A 23,032-nucleotide genomic window follows, 5' to 3' on the forward strand; every position below is an offset into this window, starting at 1 on the left:
ACAGGCTGCCCTACTGCTTCCCGCCTGGTGTGAATTCTGAGGACAACTGATGTGATGAGGAGATGGGGATTTGAAAACAGCATGGAGGCTCCTCAGAAAACAGGCCCACAATATGATCCAGGGCTCCACTGCTGCTGATGTAGATAAAGGAAAGCAAAACAGAATATCGAAGCAACCTAAGTACTTCCACATTCACTGCCCATCATTCACAATGGAGTGGAACATTAGTCGTAAGAACGAAGGAAATCTGCATTTGTAACAACAGGGATGGGTCTTGAGGTCATGGTGCTAGGTGAAAGGATTCAGATAGAAAAATACAAGTGGAGCCTCCCTGGTGGTGCAAGGGGTTAAGCACCGCACTATGAAGCAATCCACAGCAGCATGACTTCAATCCCTGGCTGGCCAGGGAGAAACCCACATGGCGCAGCAGACCTCTCCTGACTCGCCCGCTGTTCCCCTCAGCAGTGTCTTTCAGTCAATCTACCTGTTCTGTTCCCCACTCTGGCTCCTGTGGATCCTTTCACCCCCCGCATCTCTGGCCTGTGCCCCAGCTCTTGTATGCATAAATAAATCTTAACAACAAAAAAGAAAAATACAAGTGGTAACACATACATAAAAGCAAACAACAACAAACAACAAAAATTCAAACACATAGAACTGGAGTAGAAAAGTGGCTTCCAGAGGGAGTCTGAGGGTTGGGAAACAGGGAGAGGCTGGCAAAAGAGTACAGACTTCCAGCTGGTGGATGAATCAGGTTCAAGGACCTGATATAAAACATGGTAACTACAGTTAATAACATCATATTATAATTGACAGTTGCTAAGAGAGTAGGACTTAAATTTTCTTTAAAAAAATAAGATAAACATGTGAAGTGTTGGCTATAGTGAGAATCCTTTCACATTGTGTATGTATATCAGCCCCTATGAAGTGCATATACTATAAATACATTACCATCTTAAATTGGTCTGTAAGAAATGGATAGTATGAAACCAAAAGAAAGTGTGGAAGAAAGGAGGCAGAGAGGGAGAAAAGAAGGGAGAGAGGGAGGGAGAGAAGGACAGAGAGAGTCCTGAGGAGTCTGCCAGGTTTCTAGGGGTGTGGGTTGACATTGGTGGAGCTGATCGGAATAGAGGTGTTTAGAGGCAGTAGAAAAACAGTGAATGAAGTTGGAGAAAAAAAAAATCTGTGGAGTTTGTTTTTGACCCCTTTCCTAGGGATTTCATGACCCAATTTTCTTCTTGCTTCCCTGGAGAATATTTGAACAATGCTCCAGCAGGTGTGCCTCCTCCATTCCCTGCTCTGGGGAGAAGAAGATGCGATACACTTGGACCCTGATAGCAGTTGCTTCCATCACTTATTTTCATTCCTTCCAAAGTCTAAGGGAGCCCCTGCTCAGTGATGTCTTCCCCAGGTGAAAGCACAACCAGGAGAGCTATCTTTTCAGGGGCAGCATTGCAAGTGATCACGCATGACACTGAGCGACAGGAGCCTCTGCTCTTAGGTCAGTCCATTCCCTCCTGCACCCTCTCTTCTCGCTCCTCTTGCAATGTCATTAGAATGGAGGAAACACAGGGCCATTGGCCATTGGCTTTGAGTCCCAATAATTTTTATAAGCTGGAGGAGGTGATAACCTCAGGGGAATATGAATTCACAGACCAAAATAACTGAACATCTAGGAAGCTGAAACATCTCAAGAAACAAAGTGGATAACCCCTATCTAAAGCAGCATTTTTTTAAAAGAAAAAAGAAAGAAAACAAGAATTTAAAATAAGCAGCGTAAACACAACGAAGGAAGGAAGTGACACAGACATATAAGGTGAGCCTGCTGATCTTCCTTCCCTGTCTGTTGAACAGAAGAGAGAGGGATGGTGAGATATGGCAGTGATGGCGATCCTGTGCACCCCTGCCCAGAGAGGCAGGAATGGGTGACCGGAGCTGGCTTGAGCAACCTTGACCATGGCCACGAGGTTTGCTGGCTGGCAGAGCAGAGCCCATCCCATTAACATGAGACTGTGCTACATGGAGATGGGCTGGGGTGAGGGGATAAAGTGCCATTATGACCCCAAGATGCTCATGCCCTTTTATCTAAAAAGGGTCTATTTAGGAGGATTCCTAAAACCAAGCAGAACCCCAGGAGAGATGCTGACACCATTTATTCCATGTTTTCTTTCAGAACTTATCAGCAGAGGAGCAAGAGAAACTAAGACATCACGAGGAAAAAGAGAAGATGAAAGAGAAGTGACAGACATTCCGTGGACCCTCTCCCTGAGTCCCAGAGACACACACTCCAAATTCCTGAGGCCAAGGAAGGGATGGGAGAAGCATATGATACCCAAACATTAAATTGCATTAAAAGGGGCTGTGCCAGTCTTTTATACCCCCAAAGGACTTACTGTACTGTGGGATCTGCCTGAGCGATTAACAAATGTGAAAGAAATTTAACAGAGCAAAGGCAATGGTTGGGGAAACAAAACTAAAACTATTTTATTTGTGTACCCACAGAGTGTAGACAGTTTACTGCACATGCTGGATTTGGAAATTTCTTGCAGAGTATGTTTAATAGTTTTAAAAGGTTAAAAAAAAAAAAGGTTAAGCTGAATAAAGAATAGAAATACGATTTAGTTAAAAATCCTGGAAAATAAGGCACACCCCAAAAAGTATTGTTGTTAAGATATTTACCAGCTCAAAGTTGGGGAGCACATTGTCTTCATCCCCAAAGACAAAAGTGACCATACTGCAGATGTGAATCGAGTGTCCGACTGCGGAATACGTATTGAAGAGCAGCATGTGTCTCCTAGAGAGAAGGGACACTGTGAGCACCAGGAGCTTCCTTTGCAGCAGTCCTGACCTGTTCATTTCTTGCTGACGGTTTGTGCTCAAATGAAGTAACGTGTTAGGAAGAGTGGAATTCTTTTTACTCTGAAAAGACTCTGAAGAGAGGATGCAATCTATCTTTCACTAATTATGTTGGCTAGAAACAGTTACACTAAATGACAAACCTGCACTTGCTGGAGATCTCTCCCATGCACTGCAGTCACACTGCAAAGGACTCATCTTGTTCTTCCCCAAATAACAACAATAATTCATGCTGGCATAGGGCGTTGTGGATTTCCTAGTCACTTTCTCACAAATGCATGATTTCATGTGTATTAACTGTGCTTTCCCTACCAGCTTACACCATCACTGAGAACATTCACCACCCCTCAGTATGACACCCTCAGAACATGGTGACGGGCTAGGCTTTGTGGAGGGGGAGAATTTGATGTAAGAAGATTAATAATTTGGTGGATGAACACTCAGAGTAGTGATTTCTGGGAGAATCTCACTATGTCAGAGTCTTTAGAGAAGATGTGAGAAATACAGATGTTTTCAAATTTATTATTTTCTAGGAATAATGGATGCTTGGTGTGCATTATTTTAGCATTTGATTTTATATCTTAGTTTTGCTTCCTGTGCAAGAACCCTGGTTTTTCATTAATTACATAGAATTAGCATGATTTCTCCTAGAAAATCTAGCAAAAACAATACTAATTTAATCTAAATAGTAAGTCAATATTTTGAATTTTATTTATCAAAATCAAGGAAACATTTCATTGGCCATTTTTTCAATGGAAAATGTGATGTATTTAAGCAGATGTATCTTAATTTAAAATAAAGTCTAATAAAAACAAATTACAGACAAAACTATAACTTGGCAGGCGGAAATGCTACATTCCTCAATCTGTTTTGAAATAAAATCATGGGTCTTGGTAAGGAACATAGCAGGATTTAAAAGGGATCAAAAGGGATTCTTGATAAATTAATTTTAGAAAAAGCTGGCTTCAAGAGGTTTAAACTACATTCTTTAATAGATAAATTACTAGACTCCCAATAATTATGAATCTTTTGAAGGGAGATTCATAATATAGCATTTCATTTTTTATATCTAAAGAATCATTAAGAATCAAGATCGAAAAAAACAAAAGAATCAAGATCTGTATTTATGAATTCACGCTAGGAAGCAATATCCTAGATTCCATATCATTTAGTTACTTAGTCATCAATGGTTTATAAGACTTAAAAAAAAAAAAAACAACTGTTAGAATGGGAGAAATGAAGTCCCCTTCTCACATACCCGAGAGGCAGGCGGATCACAGTGGCTTTGGTGGCATAGGTGTGAATCTTCAGTATGGGATCACGTGCCTTCACAGACTTCCAAGAAACTGTTTCAGCTGTGAGGAGTCCAGGCTCTACAGGAGGACTGTCTTTTGTTAAAGCTTTAGAAAAAGTGAGAACTATTAGGGGCCTCCCTAGTGGCGCAAGGGGTTAAGATGCAACCTATAAAGCTATCCTCAGCCTCTGCAGCACAAGTTTGATCCCTGGCCAGCCAGGGAGCAACACACATGGTGCAGCAGACCTCTCCTGACTCGCCCGCTGCTCCCCTCAGCAGTGTACTTTGGTCCATCTGCCTGTTCTGTTCCCTACTCTGTCTCTGGTGAATGCTCTCACCCCCCCCATACCTCTGGCCTGTACCCCAGCTCTTGTATGCATAAATAAAATCTTTAAAAAAAAGGGAGAAATATTAATATTTAATTGTGAGAGTATAAGTGGCCTTCACTAGTATTGCCTTTTATCTAGTAACAATATTAATGAATTATAGCAATAATAATAAGAAGAAGAATACACATCGAGGACTAGAAATTTTCTAAACATTTTCATGACACATTAAAAATTAACATGGGTGAATCATGCTTGGAAATATACTCAAGTGACACCCACATCTTCCTCCCTGTCCTTCCCATAATCTTCCCTGAAGGTAAGAAACCAGGAATGGGAAAGTTAGGAAGAGGACAGAGAGGGTGTCTCCCTGTAGTACACCATCATTTTTATTATATATGGCAATAATCACGACATCCCTCTAGATACAATCTTAAAGGAGGAAACAAAAAAACATCATATCTGGAAAAATAAGAGATTTTTGACCTGACAAAGCCAGGTCCACATAGCCCATTGTTATTTTTGTTTGTTTGTCTTTTAAAGATTTATTTATTTATGTATACAAGAGCTGGGGTACAGGCCAGAGATGTGGGGGAGGGGGTGAGAGGATTCACCAGAGACAGAGTGGGAAGCAGAAGAGGTAGATCTACTGAAATACACTGCTGAGGGGAGCAGCAGGAGAGTCATGAGAAGTCTGCTGCACCATCTGGGTAGCTCCCTGGCCAGCCAGGGATCTAACTTGCACTGCAGAGGCTGCGGATTGCTTCATAGGTTGCATCTTAACCCCTTGCGCCACCAGGGAGGCCCCCACATATCCCATTGTTTATCTAAGCTTTCACCTTTGACTCTAAGCTTTCACCATATGTAGAAATAGCAAATCATTAGCAAAACTTTAATTTTAATATCAAATGTTTCCCTTAAAATGAATAAACTGTAACAACTATTCTTCATCAGTAGCTTAATGCAAATTATTTTCTACCTTATTTCCAGGTAACAGTCAAGGAGACAAGATGACAACATGACTTGAAACCCCTCCACACAAAAGAATGTAAATGTCTGGCCATACCTTGTGGTTTAGGGGCTCTTTGTTAAGTGATCTTGGTTACAGACACACTGAACTCATACCACTGAAGCTTATTCAACAAGTACTTATTTCCCACCTTGGTAAACCAGACACATTTCAAAACACTGGTGGTATCTTGATGGAAAATCAGAGTTCCCGCCCTTCAAGTTGGGAAGACATCCCATATTAAGTATTCAGCAAATATTTACCAAACATTTAGAGTGCCAGATTGTGTGTTAAAGAGAAAGTTTTAAACCAAACAGGTCAAAGAACTGAAGAATGATGTTTTGTGCCCGTGCAAATGTGTGTGCAAAGGGCTGCATTCAGGGAAGAGCAGGGACAACCCACCCATTAGGACAGGAGGGAAGGCTGGGGGCCTCCCTGGTGGCACAGGGGGTTAAGCACCGTACTAGGAAGCGATCTGCAGCCTCTGCAGCACAAGTTTGATCCCTGGGCAGCCAGGGAGCAACCCACACGGCACAGCAGACCTCTCCTGACTCGCCCGCTGCTCCCGTCAGCAGTGTACGTCAGTCAATCTGCCTGTTCTGTTCCCCACTCTGTCTCTGGTGGATCCTCTCTCCCCACCGCGTCTGTGGCCTGTGCCCCAGCTCTTGTATGCATAAATGAATAAATCTTTAAATAATAAAAAAAAAAGAACAGGAGGGAAGGCTGCCCAGCGCTTGTAGAGTTCATTATGAACAGATAAGGTGGCTCGTTTCTGATTTGGCCTCTCTCTTCAGTGAAAACAGCCACAAGGTCACGACTTAGGGAAAGAGTGAGGAAGAGAGTAGGTGTTAGCAAGAGAGAGAAAGCAGAGGTACGGAGGGTGGGAGAGGAGAGATTTGAATGTTTGAGGTTGTCATCCACGAGAATGAGAGTGGGAGAATGAATGAACTAGTGAAATGCTGGCATTGCGTTGGGGAGTTTTTAGGAGTTTTTAGGGATTTGTGATCTTTGATGTAAGACAGGGTAGCTAGTATGATTCTTTCCCTCCCCAGTTGAAGCTGCTCTGATTCAACTCCAGGTTAGGCACAGAGATGAATTCAACCAATATTAGGATTTTGTCAGGAAAGTAAGATGAGAGCACAGGAAAACGCCTATGTTGAAGGCAGATGTGAGGATAAAATTACATGCCAGACCATGGAAACTATGTTGGAAGTGATAAAACTGAAGACAGGGGTGAAGGGCGCAGAGCGGGGTGTGGCTGACAGATGGCGGATCCTGAGGAGTCAAAGGACTGTCGAGTTGGAGGTGAAGAGTGACCAGGAGTGTCAAGGGTTGGTGGGCAGAGAACTTGAAACTGAGATGACGGAGATGGTGCAGCTTTTGGTCCAGTAAGTTTATTTTAAAAGATTTATTTATTTATGCATACAAGAGCTGGGGTACAGGCCAGAGACACGGGAGGGTGAGAGGATTCACCAGAGACAGAGTGGGAAGCAGAACAGGCAGATTGACTGAAATACACTGCTGAGGGGAGCAGCGGGCGAGACAGGAGAGGTCTGCTGCGTCGTGTGGGTAGCTCCCTGGCCCAGTAAGTTCTAAAGTACAGACATGAAGTAGGAGGTGAGGTGGGATAGAAGAAAACATCTTCAGAATTGTGAAATCAAAGAAGAAAGTGGGGCCTCCCCTGGTGGTGCAGCGGTTGAGCGCTGGGCTGCAAAGCTGCCCGCAGCCTCTGCAGCACCTGTTAGATCCCCGGCCACCGGGTGAGGGTCCCACATGGCGTGCAGACCTCTCCTGCCGCCCGCTGCTCCCCTCAGCAGTGTACTTCGTCAATCTGCCTGCTCTGCTCTCCACTCTGACTCTGGTAAATTCTCTCACCCTCCCGTACTTCTGACTGTACCCCAGTGCTTGTACAAATAAATAAATAAATATTTAAAAAAAAATTAACAAAAGAAGAAAGTGTTCGTGTCCTCAATATATTTGGAAAATATTAAAAAAATATGATGTATAAGTGGAAAGAAAAACAGAGTGGCTTGGGGTGCCAAAGAGGTAAGCAGATGACAAGAAGTGCAGGTGGCAGGAGTGAGCATCAGCCTTGATGTCTGAAGAGAACGAAGATCATAGGAGATGGTTTAAGTGTGACTCTTAGAGAGGCTAAAGAGGGAATAATCTCCTCCATCCAGAGCCTAAAGCCCTGTTATTGTATCCCCCCTGCAGTGAAGATGAGCTGGGCATTAGGACTATAATTTTCTCATCACCCTCTTACCTCCAGATTCTCCCCAGCGTACCAAGGCTGAAAAGCAAACCAGGAGCTCAATAGGTTTTAGACTGTCCACAAATAAATAGTAGGACACACGCTCATCTGAGAACTGCAAGAAACGAGACCAGTCAGTGAACTTAATTTTAGTCTAATAGGTGATTTCCCACTTCTACTTATAATGCGATGGCTAATGCTTACTTTGTATGTTGTACTGTGTTCTAGCTCGATTCACAATAAGAACTTGATGGTGTTTAAGGATGGGAAGAAAATCACACCAGATGAATGCTAGGAATAGTCTACAAGTAAGGCTTAAGTAAACTGGGAACCATGTCAGAGAGTGAAATCTTCTCTCCATGAACAGAGAAAAGGAATATGCTTGTTCTAGAAATGATGATGAGGGGGACACTGGACCATGGCTGAGCAGCAGGCTTACAGAAGGGTTCCTGGGAGCCAGGCCAGAGAAAATTTGGCAGAGGCTAGAATGGTCTTATGGGAATGTAGTATATTTTACAGAGTGATATATGATAGAAACCCTCTATTCCTTTATCTACAAGATCTGCAGAAACACACCCACAGCCATGCTAGCACACAAGGCTGAAATTTGGTTTTGGAGATGCAAGAAAGTACTGAATAAAACCAGAACTTCTCTTAAAGAGAGCCACCTAAGGGAGATATATATATATATATATATATATATATATATATATATATATGTATGTATCTCCAAGGTCTCAATTCATTCTATGTGGGCATCATCAATATTCATAATTATGGTTAAGCAGCTGAAACACAGGTAAGGCAAGCATTTGCCTCAGGTCACCAAGTTTGCAAGGTGCAAAGCTGAGATTTCAAAGCAGGTCTCTGGGGCCTCCCCTGGTGGCGCAGCAGTTGAGTGCTGAGTTGAGAGGCTGCCCGCAGCCTCTGCAGCGCCAGTTCGATCCCTGGCCACCAGTGAGGGTCCCACAAAAACAAACAAACAAACAAAAAAAAAGACAAAAGCAGGTCTCTGTCCACCTGACTGCGGGTGGTGTTCTGACTGTTGAGCTATTATTGCCTCTCAGTTTTCAAAGTCCCAACCTAATTGTGACTGACAGCAAATGGTAAAGGTGTTAAATGAATTTCACTGCCATCCACATTAAAAGTATTTCATATTAACTTCCCACAATATTTAAAGAGCTCAGTAACATCTGACAGGAAGATCTCCTGTAATATGGTGTGCAAGGACACTTTCTTACTTCAATCAAGTATGACAAGATTTTTAGAAATGCTTGATGCAGTGATTGCTTGTCCCAATTTAGCATCTGACACGAACTCCTTTGTTTCCTTTTAGCTGGTAACAGACCTTGGTTTTAAATAGCCCCTCTCTGAAAGAAGGGCCCTGGATCCTGGAATCCTGGATCTGCGAGCCTACAGTGCCAGCCTTGTGGGGGTTTCTACTCAGAGACCACATGCTGTTGTTTTAGGGGTCTGAGTATGTGGAGGTGTGATGACAGGGGTGGGGATGGGCACATGGAGGGACTTCACCCTGGTGCCAACACAAGGCATCCTAGAGAGTCCTCAGCCCCAACCTCACCAGCATCAGAGAGCCTCTGTAGAATGTGTGCAGGGGAAGCCTCAGGCTCGCTACCTCTAGCTCACCAGGCAGTGCCTGTGGCCACTAAAATCAGAAATGTTGGTCTCATATCACCAACCCTTCCTGTCAAGTCACACTAAAGGCCATTGAGTTTGAGTTCCAATGCTCTCCAAGGAAAAGTTATCATTTTCTCACACCATTAATGTTTACAAAACTTTCAGGGAAATAGAGACTCACAGAAGAATCTCATTATTTTATGTTCCCACACTGGGACTTTAAAAAAACAAACAAACAAAAAGCCACTATGTCTAGCCATCACTTCATAAAATCAGGGTCAGAATAAAGAGGAGCGGGGCTTGTGACTGCACATATACACGTATATACCAGATGGTGATGCAAAGGGAAACTCCTGCAAACATCTGACCTCGATTTTCACTTGTTAAGCAACAGGCATTCTTCTAAGCATTTTGCATACATGATTCCTCAATTCCCTGATAAAGGTCTCTTATTTCTGCCATTTTGTAAATAAGCATTGAGACAGAAAACACACATAAATTGCACAATCGCACCCCAAGTGGAAACTTTTCAAAGCCAAGTGGTCTGGCCCAGAGCCACTTGTCTGCTTCTTCTAGCAGTGACCCTGGTGGAGAAGAGCCCAGGCCCCCCGCGTCTTGTGACACTCACACCACTGAGCAGTTTGGTGTCTTGGGCATTTGACCGAAACCTGACATGACTGCAGACCTGATTCTTATTTCTGAATTTAAAACTAGGGCCACAGAGCCCCCTTTGAGGCGTGGTCTGGTTTTCTCTGTCTATATTTCCATGCAGTACAAATGTGATGGAAAAAGTCAACTGTAAGACTCCTCCCACATCCCAACCCCCCATCCTGCTGATGGAGAAGACGTAAGAGTATCACTGGGGCTTGTATGGCCTTGTTCTAAGATAGGAAAACATGCAAGTTTGGGTATAATTTGCTTTCCCGGAATATGTTTCATGTTTTTCCCCCAAATTCCACTCAATGTGGGATTTATTAATGAGCTCATTTGACAATTTTGTATTGAGTTCTTACTCTTGCCAACACTGGCATCATAGTGGTGAATGAAAGGATAGCACTAAAGATGCTGAACCAAAGTGACCAGCAGTTGAGGAGGGGGAGGGGGTATGGGTTAGCATGGAGTGTGTGCAGAATGTTTGCGCAAGACTCCAAGACCAGGGAAGAAGGCCTCAGAGGCTCAGGGACATCAACGGCATCAGCCTGATGGAGGCATTAAGATGAATAGGATTAATCTACAGCAGAGGGATGAACATGGGCAAAAATAACAGAAATGGTAATGAGAGGTGCTCATGTTTTAATAACTGCACACTCCTTAGAAAACACAAATTGAAATCAAATATGCTGAATTTTATTTGTGTTTCTCCCTCATAAATCAAAAGTTTCTTCATGTGAATTTGCATTTCTATCATAAAGCATCCCATGATTGAACCACTGTTCTGAATAAAGGATATGAAGAAGAACCTAAGAATTAATTTTTAAAATATAATCATATTAACAGTTCAGAAATGGGGCCTCCCCGGTGGTGCAGCGGTTGAGCGCTGGGTTGCGAAGCTGCCCGCGACCTCTGCGGCGTTGGTTCGATCCCCGGCTGCTCCCCGGCCACCGGAGGAGGGTCCCACATGGCGCGCAGACCTCTCCTGCCACCCGCTGCTCCCCTCAGCAGTGTACTTCGGTCCTTCTGCCTGCTCTGCTCCCTGCTCTGGCTCTGGTGAATTCTCTCACCCTCCCATGCTTCTGACTGTACTCAGTGCATGTATAAACAAAAACAAAACAAACAAATAAATAAATAAAACATGACTCTATAAAAAAAAAAAAAACCTTAAAAAAAAAAAACAGTTTAGAAATGTTTGATAATTTTTTTGTTTTGTTTTGTGTCCCTCCCCCAATGTTTGATAAAGGTATCATTCACAAGCATGGTTTTATCCAAAATTTGAGTGTTAGGGGGGGAAAGAGGAGAGATAATAATATACTTACCTTAAATTCTGATTTTTGAAAGTTAATACAATATGAATTTGGCCTGTGGAAAATATATATATTCCTGAAAAACATTATTTAGAACAGGCTATTATCATTATATATCACAGACTGATACTACATGCTAAGATTCTTAGAGTCAAGTAATTCTAGGCATAAGAAGGTAAAGACAGATGTAAGCTTAAAAGTAACAGTTCAGGGGCCTCCCCGGTGGCGCAGCGGGTTGAGCTCCATGCTGTGAAGCTGTCTGCAGCCTCTGCAATGCGGGTTTGATTCCCAGCCAGCCAGGGAGATTCCCACATGGCACGGCAGACCTCTCCTGTCTCACCTGTTGCTCCCCTCAGCAGTGTGTTTTGGTCAATCTGCTTCTTCTGCTCCCCACTCTGTCTCTGGTGAATCCTCTCACCCTCCCACACCTCTGGCCTATACCGCAGCTCTTGTATAAAAATAAATATATCTTAAAAAAAAATAAAAGTAATGGCTCAGTACATATGTATTCACTGGGGACTGGGAGCTGGATGGGAAATAGGGAGAGGCTGGGAATAGGGCAGAAGTTTTCAGGCATAAGACAAAGTCTGAGGGTCAAATGCCTAGTACTACCATTGATAACACTGTATTGAAAATGTTCTCACTAAGGGGGAAAAAAAAAACATATGTAAGCTAATGCGTGTGTTAATGTTATATATATGGAGAGAACATTTCACAAAGTATATATATCAATTCATCACTACATACACTTTAAGTATCTTACACTTTTATTTTCAATTATACCTTAACAAAGGTGAAAAAATAATAGCTATTGAAATGGTTGCTGTAAAGGGACAAAAATACTCTCTCTTTCAGTGAATAAACTGTCCTCCTCTTAATCAACAAATAATTTTTTGAGGAGAAACTGAAACTGGCCTGAGATTGGTTGTTTTCCCTTCTAAATTTTTGATGTTTTAGCTACGCCCGACTAATGCTGGTGTAACTCTTTTAAATGATAGCTAAGAATTAATAGTTTCTACAACTACTATTTAAATGCACATAAAATGTTATATACTTACTGAAAACATGCACAGAAGTCTTCAAAATCAAGCCATATTTCATCGGAAATACCCGCATTCATTGCTATTATTTCCTCCTGTGATTTTTCCTGTGCTGCTGTGGTCAAGCTGACCACCTCTCTTTCCAAGCTAAATCCCTCAGATTGGTGGACAGCATCATTCACCCCCATGTCTGTTAGTTCATCTGTACACAGAAGACAAACAAATCAAACATGCCTATGTTATTACATAATGAGTTATTATTAATAAAATAGGAGAATCCAGAGAGGGGAGCTCATCTATCAGAGTCTATTTTTGAGAAATTATTAATTGAGATAATCATTCACATGCAAGTCTCAGAGGATGGAGAATTGAATCATAATATAAAGATCATAGAGTGGTCAGGAGTCTTGAAATCACATCCATACATTTGAACTCACAATCTTTAGTGATTGTGAAGTTATAAAAGAAATCATCTAGATTTGGTGCTTAAACTTTGTTGCAGGCAGACATACTGATTTAAGAGAGACGGCTCAGTCACCAGAGGAGAGAGAAAACCTGAAAGATGTGTTGTGATTCATGTATTTCCACAAACCATTGAACAGCTCCCCACATTTGGTGATGCTATATGCTCATGTTTTCAAGTAATACAATACAGTGCTTATAGACTTCTTGAATCAAAATCATCTATACACACAGGCTACCTAACACTTTTGTTTTTATATTAAGGAATTGAGAAATCTGCCATAGTCCTAGTGCCTTGACCACAAAATGCACACATAAACTACGTAAATTTCTTCATGGACCCATGGTCTTTGGTTCTGACTTTAAACTTGAATTTAGCAAATGATATTATCTGATCTTTCTGTCTCTGAGCAGATCAGCCTCAGCATCACGGGACACCTTCAAAGGAGGCTGGGAGTGAGGAGAAAGGTGAACTAAACAATTGTCAGGTGGAGGCTCCTTTGTACTTTGATGTCTGAAACAATGTCACGGAAGATGATTTTACCTTTTCCAGCTGCAACTTGTGAAACAAAATTACCCTGCAATTGAAAGGAATACATTAAGAAACTACTTATAAATCTAATAAAACACTGCAGCTGCTTAAAGTACCAAAGTTTTTAAAAGTTAACAGTCTTTTAAACATTGAAGAAAATAGACTTCCTCAAATAATTACTAAAACATACAGTAAGAGAGAAATTAATTTTTACTTTTAAAATTTAAATGAGGTAAATTTAACTTTAAAAATTGAAAATTTAAGTTTATGAGTCTTATAATAAAGTTAAATTAACACAATAATATACTTAAGTAGATACATTACTTGCTTTGGGTCATCTGTCATCAATACAGACTGGGCATAATGAGATTATGATTGGCAATTATGATTTTTTGGGTAAGTTTGCTCTTTACACCATTATATACAAAAGGTTAAAATTTTAAAAATATAAAATTTTCTTCCCCTTATATCTCATTTGTTAGTTTCAATTAATATTAAAACATCTTTTCAATTAATATTAAAACATCTATTTTCCTGTACACGATGGTTGCCCTCTATATATCTCATACCAGATGTTGAAATTGATAAACTATGGCTAATACACATACTGAAATATCATGTAACTTTAAGAATAAAGACACTCTTTAGGTATAGAATATAGAATCGATAATTCTTTTGCTAAATTTTTAGTAGGAAAAGAGGTGGTAGAACATTTTGTGTGTGCTTTGCGTTTACATGAATTAACCCTAAAGTGCCATACAGAGGGCTGAGGGGTGAAAATGGAGACGTGCTTAAATGGGAACAAGACTTCTTAATGAGTGTCTTGTGTTTTTATTTTTGAACACGTGAATATATTATCTCTTAAAAAATACCTTTTACAACCAAAGTTGAAATATCAGACGGTATGTATTGGCCATGATGTGGACAATAAAGAAAATTCTCAGCTAGCACTGATTGGAATGGATGTTGATAGATGGGTATTGAGGAAAATTATTTGGCATTTTTATCCTAAGGTTAAACAGGTGACAGCCTCAGGACCCACCAGTAATACTACCTGACACACAGTCTAGAGCAGTGCTTGCTAGTCTAGTGTCCACTGCGACCAATGGTTAGATTTCAGGAATCCATTAACACGGATGATTTTTAAAAACATTTGGCTGACATTCAGCATTTTCTTCAATTATACAATTTATCAATGCACTTATCGCAACATTGTTAGTAATAAATGACTTCATTCACAAAAGAAAGTTTAAAATGACGGTATATTATAGTTGTTGCAAGTATCTTAGAACACGTATGCTGGCCACTGATTTGCAATTACAGCCTTTATTAGGCTGATGGTTGCATGTCATGCGGTCACGTCTTCCTGTCTACAGATATTTCCCTAACCCACAATCACCCAGCTAATCGGCAACTCTGCTTAACAGTCACACAGCCACTGCTAGTCAAGCGTGGGCTCTTGCAGTGCTGAGCAGACAGCTATATTCCTCCCACTATCAACAATATTTAACGAATATGCAGAAATAGATGAGTTGTTCTCATTGCATGTTAAAATTTGGAAAATTGACAAAGGGCATCATGGCACATAAAAGGTTACAAACCCAGGAGATAGAGAGATTCTTGCCCATATGGGACATTCAAGAAAGTCAAGGCACCCTTTCTGGCAATAATAAGAAACAAGCAGCCATGAACAGTGCTATTAACACTGTGAAAGATTAATGGAAAAGGTAGTTAAATACCCTTGACCAGTGAAATGAATGAACTGGGATATGCAAAAAAGACAATGTTAAGTAAGAGATGTTCCAGAAGAATTGATGATGCAAGAATTCACTTAAATAGAACTATGTGATAATTATAATAATATTTATATAAATACATAATATGTATAAAAGAATTATAATAATATATTATTTATAAATGATACCTAATTGGCCAAATTGGAAGTATATGGAGTTAAACAATTCTTCCAGAATGGCAGACAAGAAATACAAAGGAGATATATTGGGTCCTTCTATATGACAGGAATAGGTGATGCTATAGGAGGGGCTATTCAGAGCTGTATTCCTTACTCTGTTCAGAGGAATGGTATATATTCTTTTTTATGTACATTTCACAATTTGAGAAAAAATCTTTTATAATTAAGAAGGGGGCCAGTAATAAGAGTAACATAGTTACCTGAGATGTACTTTTGGTCAAATGATTGAATTCGGTCTGGCTAAAGGTTATCATTTCATCATTTTCAGGAAGGGAAGATAAGGTAGGTGCTTTCTTAACAGATGGTACAAAATGACTAATGGAGAGGGGAAAAAAAACACTTGTTATCTTGCTCTCACTGAGAGTTACTAACCAATGAATACAGTTTTTTATTGAGATATAATCAACATATTACATTCATTTCAGATACACAATGTACTGATTCCATATTTGTATATTTTTAAATATGTTCACCACAAGATCTAGTTGACACCTGTCAATAACTTTACAACCTTTTCTTCCTTGAGATGATCTCATTGAAATCTATTCTGTTGGCAACTTTCAAATATATAATACGGCATTATTAACTATTGTGACTACTGTACATATTACACCCCTTATTTATTTATTTTATATCTGGAATTTTGTGCTTTTCAACCTCTCCTCTCATTTTGCTCTCCCTCACTGGAAATCACCAATCAGTTCTTTGAATTTTTAGTTTGGGTTTTTGTTTGTTTGTTTTGTTTTGTTTTAGATTCTACATGAAGTGAGATCATACATTTTACTCATTTTTCTCTGATTTATTTTACTCAGCATGATGTCTTCAAGGTCCATCCACACTGCCACAAAAAGCAAGATATACTTTTTGTTTTTTCTTAAGACTGAATAACATTGTGTTTATTAAAAAACTACACTTTTGTCCACAATGGAAAGCTCTGTAATTGCTCATTTTATCATTCTCATTCTTTTGCAACCATTAATATTGTTTTTTGCTTCATGTCAAAAACACTGAATTGCTTTCTGCTCTTCTGAAGAAATATCTGCTGTCTGTCGATATGTTGGTATACAATAATCTAGAATACTATCTATTTTAAAGCTATGGTCATCATTTATTGATCAGAATATAGGAATATGACAACATTTAGAATCAATTTAACTAAGTTCCAGAGAAATGGATCAATGAAATAGGACTCAGCATCAGAAGCTGAATGATGACTCTTGAGCACTTAAATATCTAACTGTGGCACACATACCAGATGCCCAATTTCCTTCCAAGTAATTGCTGATATGACCCAAATCACTGCTGCCAGAGGCAGAATAAAAAGACATTTGTTATGGTATAGATATTTTAGGTAAATGCACTTTAAAGGATAAAGTTAAATTCCATGTAGGCAGACTTCCTTACCTTTCAGATTTTTCCTTGCTAGTGCTCAGTAAAGCTTAATTGATTTTAAACTGGATGTCTCTGATTCACCTGCCACTAGAGGGTAGCACAAGCGCATTTGTGGAGCTCAGATTCTATCCAACAAAGCCAGGGGCCAGGAACCAGCAAGCCAGGCTTGTTGCTCCAACAACAGTGTTCCAGTCAGAGGCAATTGCCATTGCAGTGGCCCTGAGCACTCACCCAAGAAAGGGCTACTCTTAAGCTGACCTGAGAACTCTGACTGCAGGAAAGTAGGACAAGGGATGTTTCTTTCACACAGGATGAAATGCCTTTCACCTCACAAATGCTTTCTGCTCTGACAACAGAAAGATTACGCAAGTGAACTCCTAACATACTCAAACAGTGCGAAAAGTGGCTGCATTAAGTGTGCAAGTCCCCTGCATCTGGGTTATAAAATTTTATCCACCTTTGTTGAGTAATACAGGTGAAAGAAGGCATAATAAAATCAGGTAAGGGAGTAACTTAAGTTCAGATTTGAAACCAACTCATTTGTATTCCTTATTGGCATAGGGATTCTAGAGGTCTGGGTGTGGTGTCTTGAATCACAAAAATGTCTGTCCTAGGCGTCTCTAGCTCGTTATTACAATCCAGAAAATCTTTGATTAGTGTGCAACTTTAGTCAGCTGAAATAATCCAAAATTATTTGTAACGGTAAAATCACCATTTTAGTGACAAGATGATTAAGCATAAAATTAATTACCAAAAGTATAAAGCATTAGCATATTTATGTTAAGTTCAGGAAAATCCTGAGGATATATGACATTCTGAACCTATAATATGCAAAACAATTTATTATGCTACATAGTCCAGAAGACTAAATTTTAAAAAGTGTTGCTTGATATTTAGTTTTAGTTTTATAATTAAGTTCAAAGGTAAAGATTTATAGATGTGTAGGAAAAAATAAAATAAAAATAAAAATAAAATTCTGCAAATACATGAGTTTTAACTTATTATTTGAACTTTTATAATGATTTTAATACTTAGCAAGATCTACTTTCTACAACTTTTGGCTTTTTGTGTAATTAAGGAGAAAATAAAAAAGAGAAAATAGGTTGTCAATATAATTTTAAATGTTTATGTTAATTCAGCTAACAAAATGTATTCCACCTATATGTTCTTTAAAAAAATAATTTTAAAAGGAAGATAAATGGAAATGTACTGACTTAATAAGCTTAATAAGTGCTAAACTCACTTGCACAAATCAGTTGTTGAAACATCTGAAAATCCAAAGATCCAAAAAAATGATTACGTAAGTTTGCATTCTTATTAAGTGAGAAAATGTAAAAAATCTGTATGTTAAAGGAAGTGTTTAAAATTGGGTTCAACTGAATGTGGGCCATGCCACTCCCACCATCAAAACACCAGGCACCCCCCCACACAGGCAGCATTCATTTGAAGAGGTGTGGACCTGTACGGAATACATACGCAGTGCTGTAACCCAAAATTACCTCAATAAAACAAAATTGTTTGGTAAATATATAAATGAAGTTGTTGGATTCAAAATACAACAAATGTATTTCAAACATTCTTAGAAATTAATGTTTATGTAGAAAATAAGATTTATATTAAGTTAAAACAAAGTGGGAGAAAAAATAGATTTATGAGTTGGTAACAGTAACACTGGACGGACAAATTCTATTACATTTGTCACCAAAGCATATATTTCAATTCTAAAATAATAATGAAAAGGTTCAGATGCTTTTAACTATCACATTAGGATTTAAATTCAACTGGCCTTCTTAGTAGAGCGAAGGAAATTTTTCTAAGTTACACTATATAACATAAATGGATTTGATCTCCTCATGTTAATTTATAAACAGAAATATAGGCCCAACAATAAAAACTATAGTAAAAGTGCTACTATAAAACACTTCTTAGGAGAAGTCATTTATTCAATCCTTTTAACATTTAAAAAATATGAATTTAATGATGAAAATATTACTTTAGAATAACTCACCCTTTTTTTTTTAAAGATTTATTTATTTATGCAAGAACTGGGGTACAGTCAGAGGTGCAGGAGGGTGAGAGAATTCACCAGAGACAGAGAGGGGAACAGAACAGGCAGACCGACGAAATACACTGCTGAGGGGAGCAGTGGGCGACGGGAAAGGTCTGCCGCACCATGTGGGTTTCTCCCTGGCCAGCTGGGAATCGAAACCACACTGCAGAGGCTGCGGACAGCTTCACAGCGCTGCACTCAACCCACTGTGCCACTGGGGAGGCCCTAGAATATTTCACTCTTGATCACTTGAACTGTGACTAGTTCACAGTTACATTAAATTTACATAGTCACATGTGCCTAGTAGGTACTATATTGGTCAGTACTCACTAAAAATTTTGAATAACTTAAAATGCCTCAAAGGTATTTTCAGTTCAGTTGATATTCACTGAGCACCTGTCACAGCCAGGATACTATTTAAATATCAAAGCTTAATAATATAGATATAAAGTCCATCTGCTACTTTGAAGGTGCCCATTCTAATTTATATAAGCCTACATTAACTAATTGTAAAAATTTAGTAATGTTTCTCATTGTATGCAGAAAAGTGGAGGCAAATTTGGAGAAGACAAGGCTACAGGAAGCAGACAATATTGAGCAGAGATAATGAAGTCATTAGTACTGTGCATACAAAACTAAAACTGTAACATAACCAAGTTGAGGTTGATATTCTGGAACTGCCAAATGTTAGCATAAGTGGAACTTCTTAAAATCTCTCTGACATAAGAAGACAGTGTAGTAATAGTGTTGGGTATGATTAGTCCAGGGAACAGGGAACCTTTTAATTATGTTTTATTATTAATAAGGAAAGACAGTGCTTAATATATTTATAACACTGATATATTCATGCACATTCACAATATGGAGAACACAACACAACTTTTGTCCAGGATAATGTCCAAAAAACCAAACAAACAAACATGGCAATAGTAATGCACTGCATTTATGTTTTATTGCACTACCAGTTAGGACTATTTGTGTCCCAAGTGTCAAAATGTCTGATTCATAGTAGCTTTAATAGGAAAGGAAATGGCATTGGCTTACTTAGACAGTGTTCTATTCCTGTCTAGGAGCCTAATGAGCAAAATGGAGTGTAGCATATAATTGTTGTGAAATATCTGCAGGTGTTTCAGATAGAAAGAGAATGAAGGGCTGAATCCTATTTTAGCTGCTTCATAAGTTATGCCATTTAGGGGAAGGAAGGTATTTACTTAGGATTCACCTTGACAGAGCATGTACTTGCCACATAAAGTGGGTTGGGTGATGTAAGTGGGGCTTTGAGGAGATAGTCTGAAGAGGAAGCACAAGAGAAAAATGGAGGGTTAGCTTGCTCGCTGAAGACAAAATCGGAGGGTGGTAAGAGAAGCAGAAAACATGGAGGCAATAGACTATCCAACAGGATAAAAGCTGGGTGATGATGGATAATGGCCAGTGGCAATCCCCAATGAGGAGTGATGTTAAAAGTAGGAGTATCTAATTTTCTCTTCATTATTTCAGTTACTCTAATGTTGGTTTTTAATGACGAAACCATTAGAAAATCTGCTATGTTCACAAATAATTTGAGCATAATTCTTATTGTTTTGGATTTGTTTGGTTGCTTGGTTTTAATGGAATGGAAAATGGAAGGAGCTAAGGCTAAATAAGTCCAATCGTGGTAGGAACAGAGGGAAGGAATAGCTACGGGAAGTGAAATGCACATGAAAAGAGCAGAAGCAGGAAATCACAACCAGAGACACACATTCACTTCAAGATGATAGACAAATCAAATGTGTCCCTCTTCCTCCCTCCTGCAAGCTGATCAGGGTCTCTTAAGAAATTAATAAATAAAAACATTCCTACAGAATTAACAGAATAGGCTTGCCATGATTAGTGATACCAGCCCAGCCCAGTGGGCTCCAGAGTCTCTCAGTCAAGAATGCAGTGTGGGGCCTCCCCAGTGGCGCAGCGGTTGAGCGCTGGGTTGCGAAGCTGCCCGCGGCCTCTGCAGCGACGGTTCGATCCCCGGCTGCTCCCCAGCCACCGGAGGAGGGTCCCACATGGCGGCAGACCTCTCCTGCTGCCCGCTGCTCCCCTCAGCAGTGTACTTCGGTCCTTCTGCCTGCTCTGCTCCCCGCTCTGGCTCTGGTGAATTCTCTCACCCTCCCGTGATTCTGACTGTACCCAGTGCTTGTATAAATAAATAAATAAATAAATCTTAAAAAAAAAGAATGCAATGTGACTTTGAGACCCCAAATACAGCAGAAGCGTTGGGCTTTGTAAGACATGGAAGAGGAGGATTGGCAATATAGAGTGCCATGATTGGAACAATACATTCCTCAGTGCTGGATGGAACAGAGAGATGGCAAAGTCCAACAGAGCAGGCCACTCTCTTGTTAGTACAGAAGAGAGGGCATCTAAAATCGGTGAGGCTACCCAGAAGTCTATCTGGGTTTTAATCTTAAGGTTAATACAGCATGTGGGCAGTGTAGCAAGAAATGCTGAAAAGGGAGGTGCATTAATTACCCAATCACCTTCACAGCAGCAGACTCCAAATTCTGCCCTCAGGTAAAGCCTCCATGTGGCTTTGATGTGCAACTTTAAATTGGAAGGTATACATGGGTGATGGGGAAAAAGAACCTCAAACACGGGCTATTCCTATGGCCACCATTATGATGAGGACTCCTGATATCTACAAAGGGTGTCCCCTGTATCACAGGCTGATGATAAGTTCACTGACATTAGGACTCCTTTAAGCAGGGTTCAAATAACTTCTGCAGAACATGTTCTTTGAGGTAAAAGCATAGAATTTGGGACATACCTGTGCAATGGCAATTCATATATTTTATGACAAGTTTTCACTTTTCTTCCCCCCAAAGCTGGTATCTATGGAGGGCAAGGGAAATGAACTGTTTCCTTCCATCTTCAAGTTAGATAGTGCCTCACTGTATGAGTCTACTGGGGTTGCCATAACAAAATAGTAACAGGATGGGTGACTTCAATTATAGCAATTTATGTTCTCACTGTTCTGGAGGCTGGAAGTCTGAGACCACAGTCCCAGCATGGCCAAAGCATGGTGAGGGCTGTCGTCCTGGCTCCCCTTCTCACCCAGCTCTCACATAGCCTTTCCTCTGTGCATGGGTGGGGGCGGAAGGGATCTCTCTGTATCCTGGTATCTCATCTTATGATGATACTATTTTTATGACCCCATTAAATGGCACCTCCTTAGAGGCCTGACCTCCAAATACAGCTATATTGGGTGAGGGTTTCAACATAGAATTTTAGGAGGATACAAACATTCAACTTATAACACTCACACCTAATAGGTGAGCAAAAAAAAAAAAATTGTTAAAGAAGTGAAATAATGAAATCATAAGCTGTACAAGATCAAGAGACGTCTTCATTTGTTAACAAGGTGCATTTGCAGAAATGAATGTCATATACTTACGTTTCTCTTGGAATTGTAAATGGAGTCATTCTGTAATCCAAAAATGGACTTGATATCTCAATAAACTGGTCAGGCTTCTTTATCACTACTTCTAAAAAGTAACAGAAGTAACAGACAATATGGTCTACCTTTTGAATAATTTTCAATGATTACATGAAGAACTTAACATTGAATGGAGGTCTGATGCAATCACTAATATCTAGTGAATGTCAGTGGAGTAAAGTAGGAATGTACTAGGATATATTTTGCATTATCAGAAAAGTCATGATGTATTTTTGCTTGAAAAACTGAAAAAAATATGTCATTACTTTACCAACAATTGAATATTTTTTTTTAAATTGAAAGTGATTTCTGGATCATGCCAATATTAGACTACATTAGTCCACTTTTCTTGTTTTCCAAATTTACAATGTGAAGCAATGAAGTCTCAAGGGGGAAAGTTAGCACATCTTCTAGAATTATCACTCAGGAACAGCTGCTATTTTAAACACAGGAGTGACTTTCTATAAAAGTATTCACTAAAAAATGTGTTCTCTTAAACTGTACAACACAATTGCTGAAGACATAAAGAGGAAATGTGGACTAACACAAGGAGGTAGTAGTCAAAGAACAGGAAATGTACAAAAACAAAGATCATAAGTAGAAAAGAAAGCAATAGAACAAGAAATCACCTGTGGAAACTTCTAAAGGAACCTGAGGCTGATGGAGAAGCAAATTCCCAATGGCTGTGATACATATCACCTCCCTCCTGTACTAACATGGTGAACACAGAAATTAACCATTAGGGATGATTATTTAAATAAAAGCTCTTGTTGTTGTGGGTAG

The 23,032-nt window shown here is 39.7% G+C and overlaps 1 protein-coding gene across 1 annotated transcript in view; it reads right to left on the reverse strand.

The window, feature by feature from the left end:
- The window catches only part of ADGB (androglobin), a gene marked incomplete at both ends in the record, with an annotated part of 108,958 nt that overhangs the window by 43,662 nt on the left and 42,264 nt on the right, over window positions 1-23,032 (reverse strand). Inside the window, 8 exons of the mRNA XM_084257862.1 lie at window positions 2,680-2,794; window positions 4,115-4,256; window positions 7,749-7,851; window positions 11,345-11,408; window positions 12,391-12,574; window positions 13,379-13,412; window positions 15,542-15,656; window positions 22,208-22,298. Of these exons, the coding sequence (XP_084113988.1) occupies window positions 2,680-2,794; window positions 4,115-4,256; window positions 7,749-7,851; window positions 11,345-11,408; window positions 12,391-12,574; window positions 13,379-13,412; window positions 15,542-15,656; window positions 22,208-22,298 (848 nt within the window). The remainder of the gene's footprint in view (window positions 1-2,679; window positions 2,795-4,114; window positions 4,257-7,748; window positions 7,852-11,344; window positions 11,409-12,390; window positions 12,575-13,378; window positions 13,413-15,541; window positions 15,657-22,207; window positions 22,299-23,032) is intronic.

The sequence above is a fragment of the Talpa europaea genome, assembly GCF_964194135.1.
Source record: "Talpa europaea genome assembly, chromosome: 2".
Classification (NCBI taxonomy): Eukaryota; Metazoa; Chordata; class Mammalia; order Eulipotyphla; family Talpidae; genus Talpa; species Talpa europaea.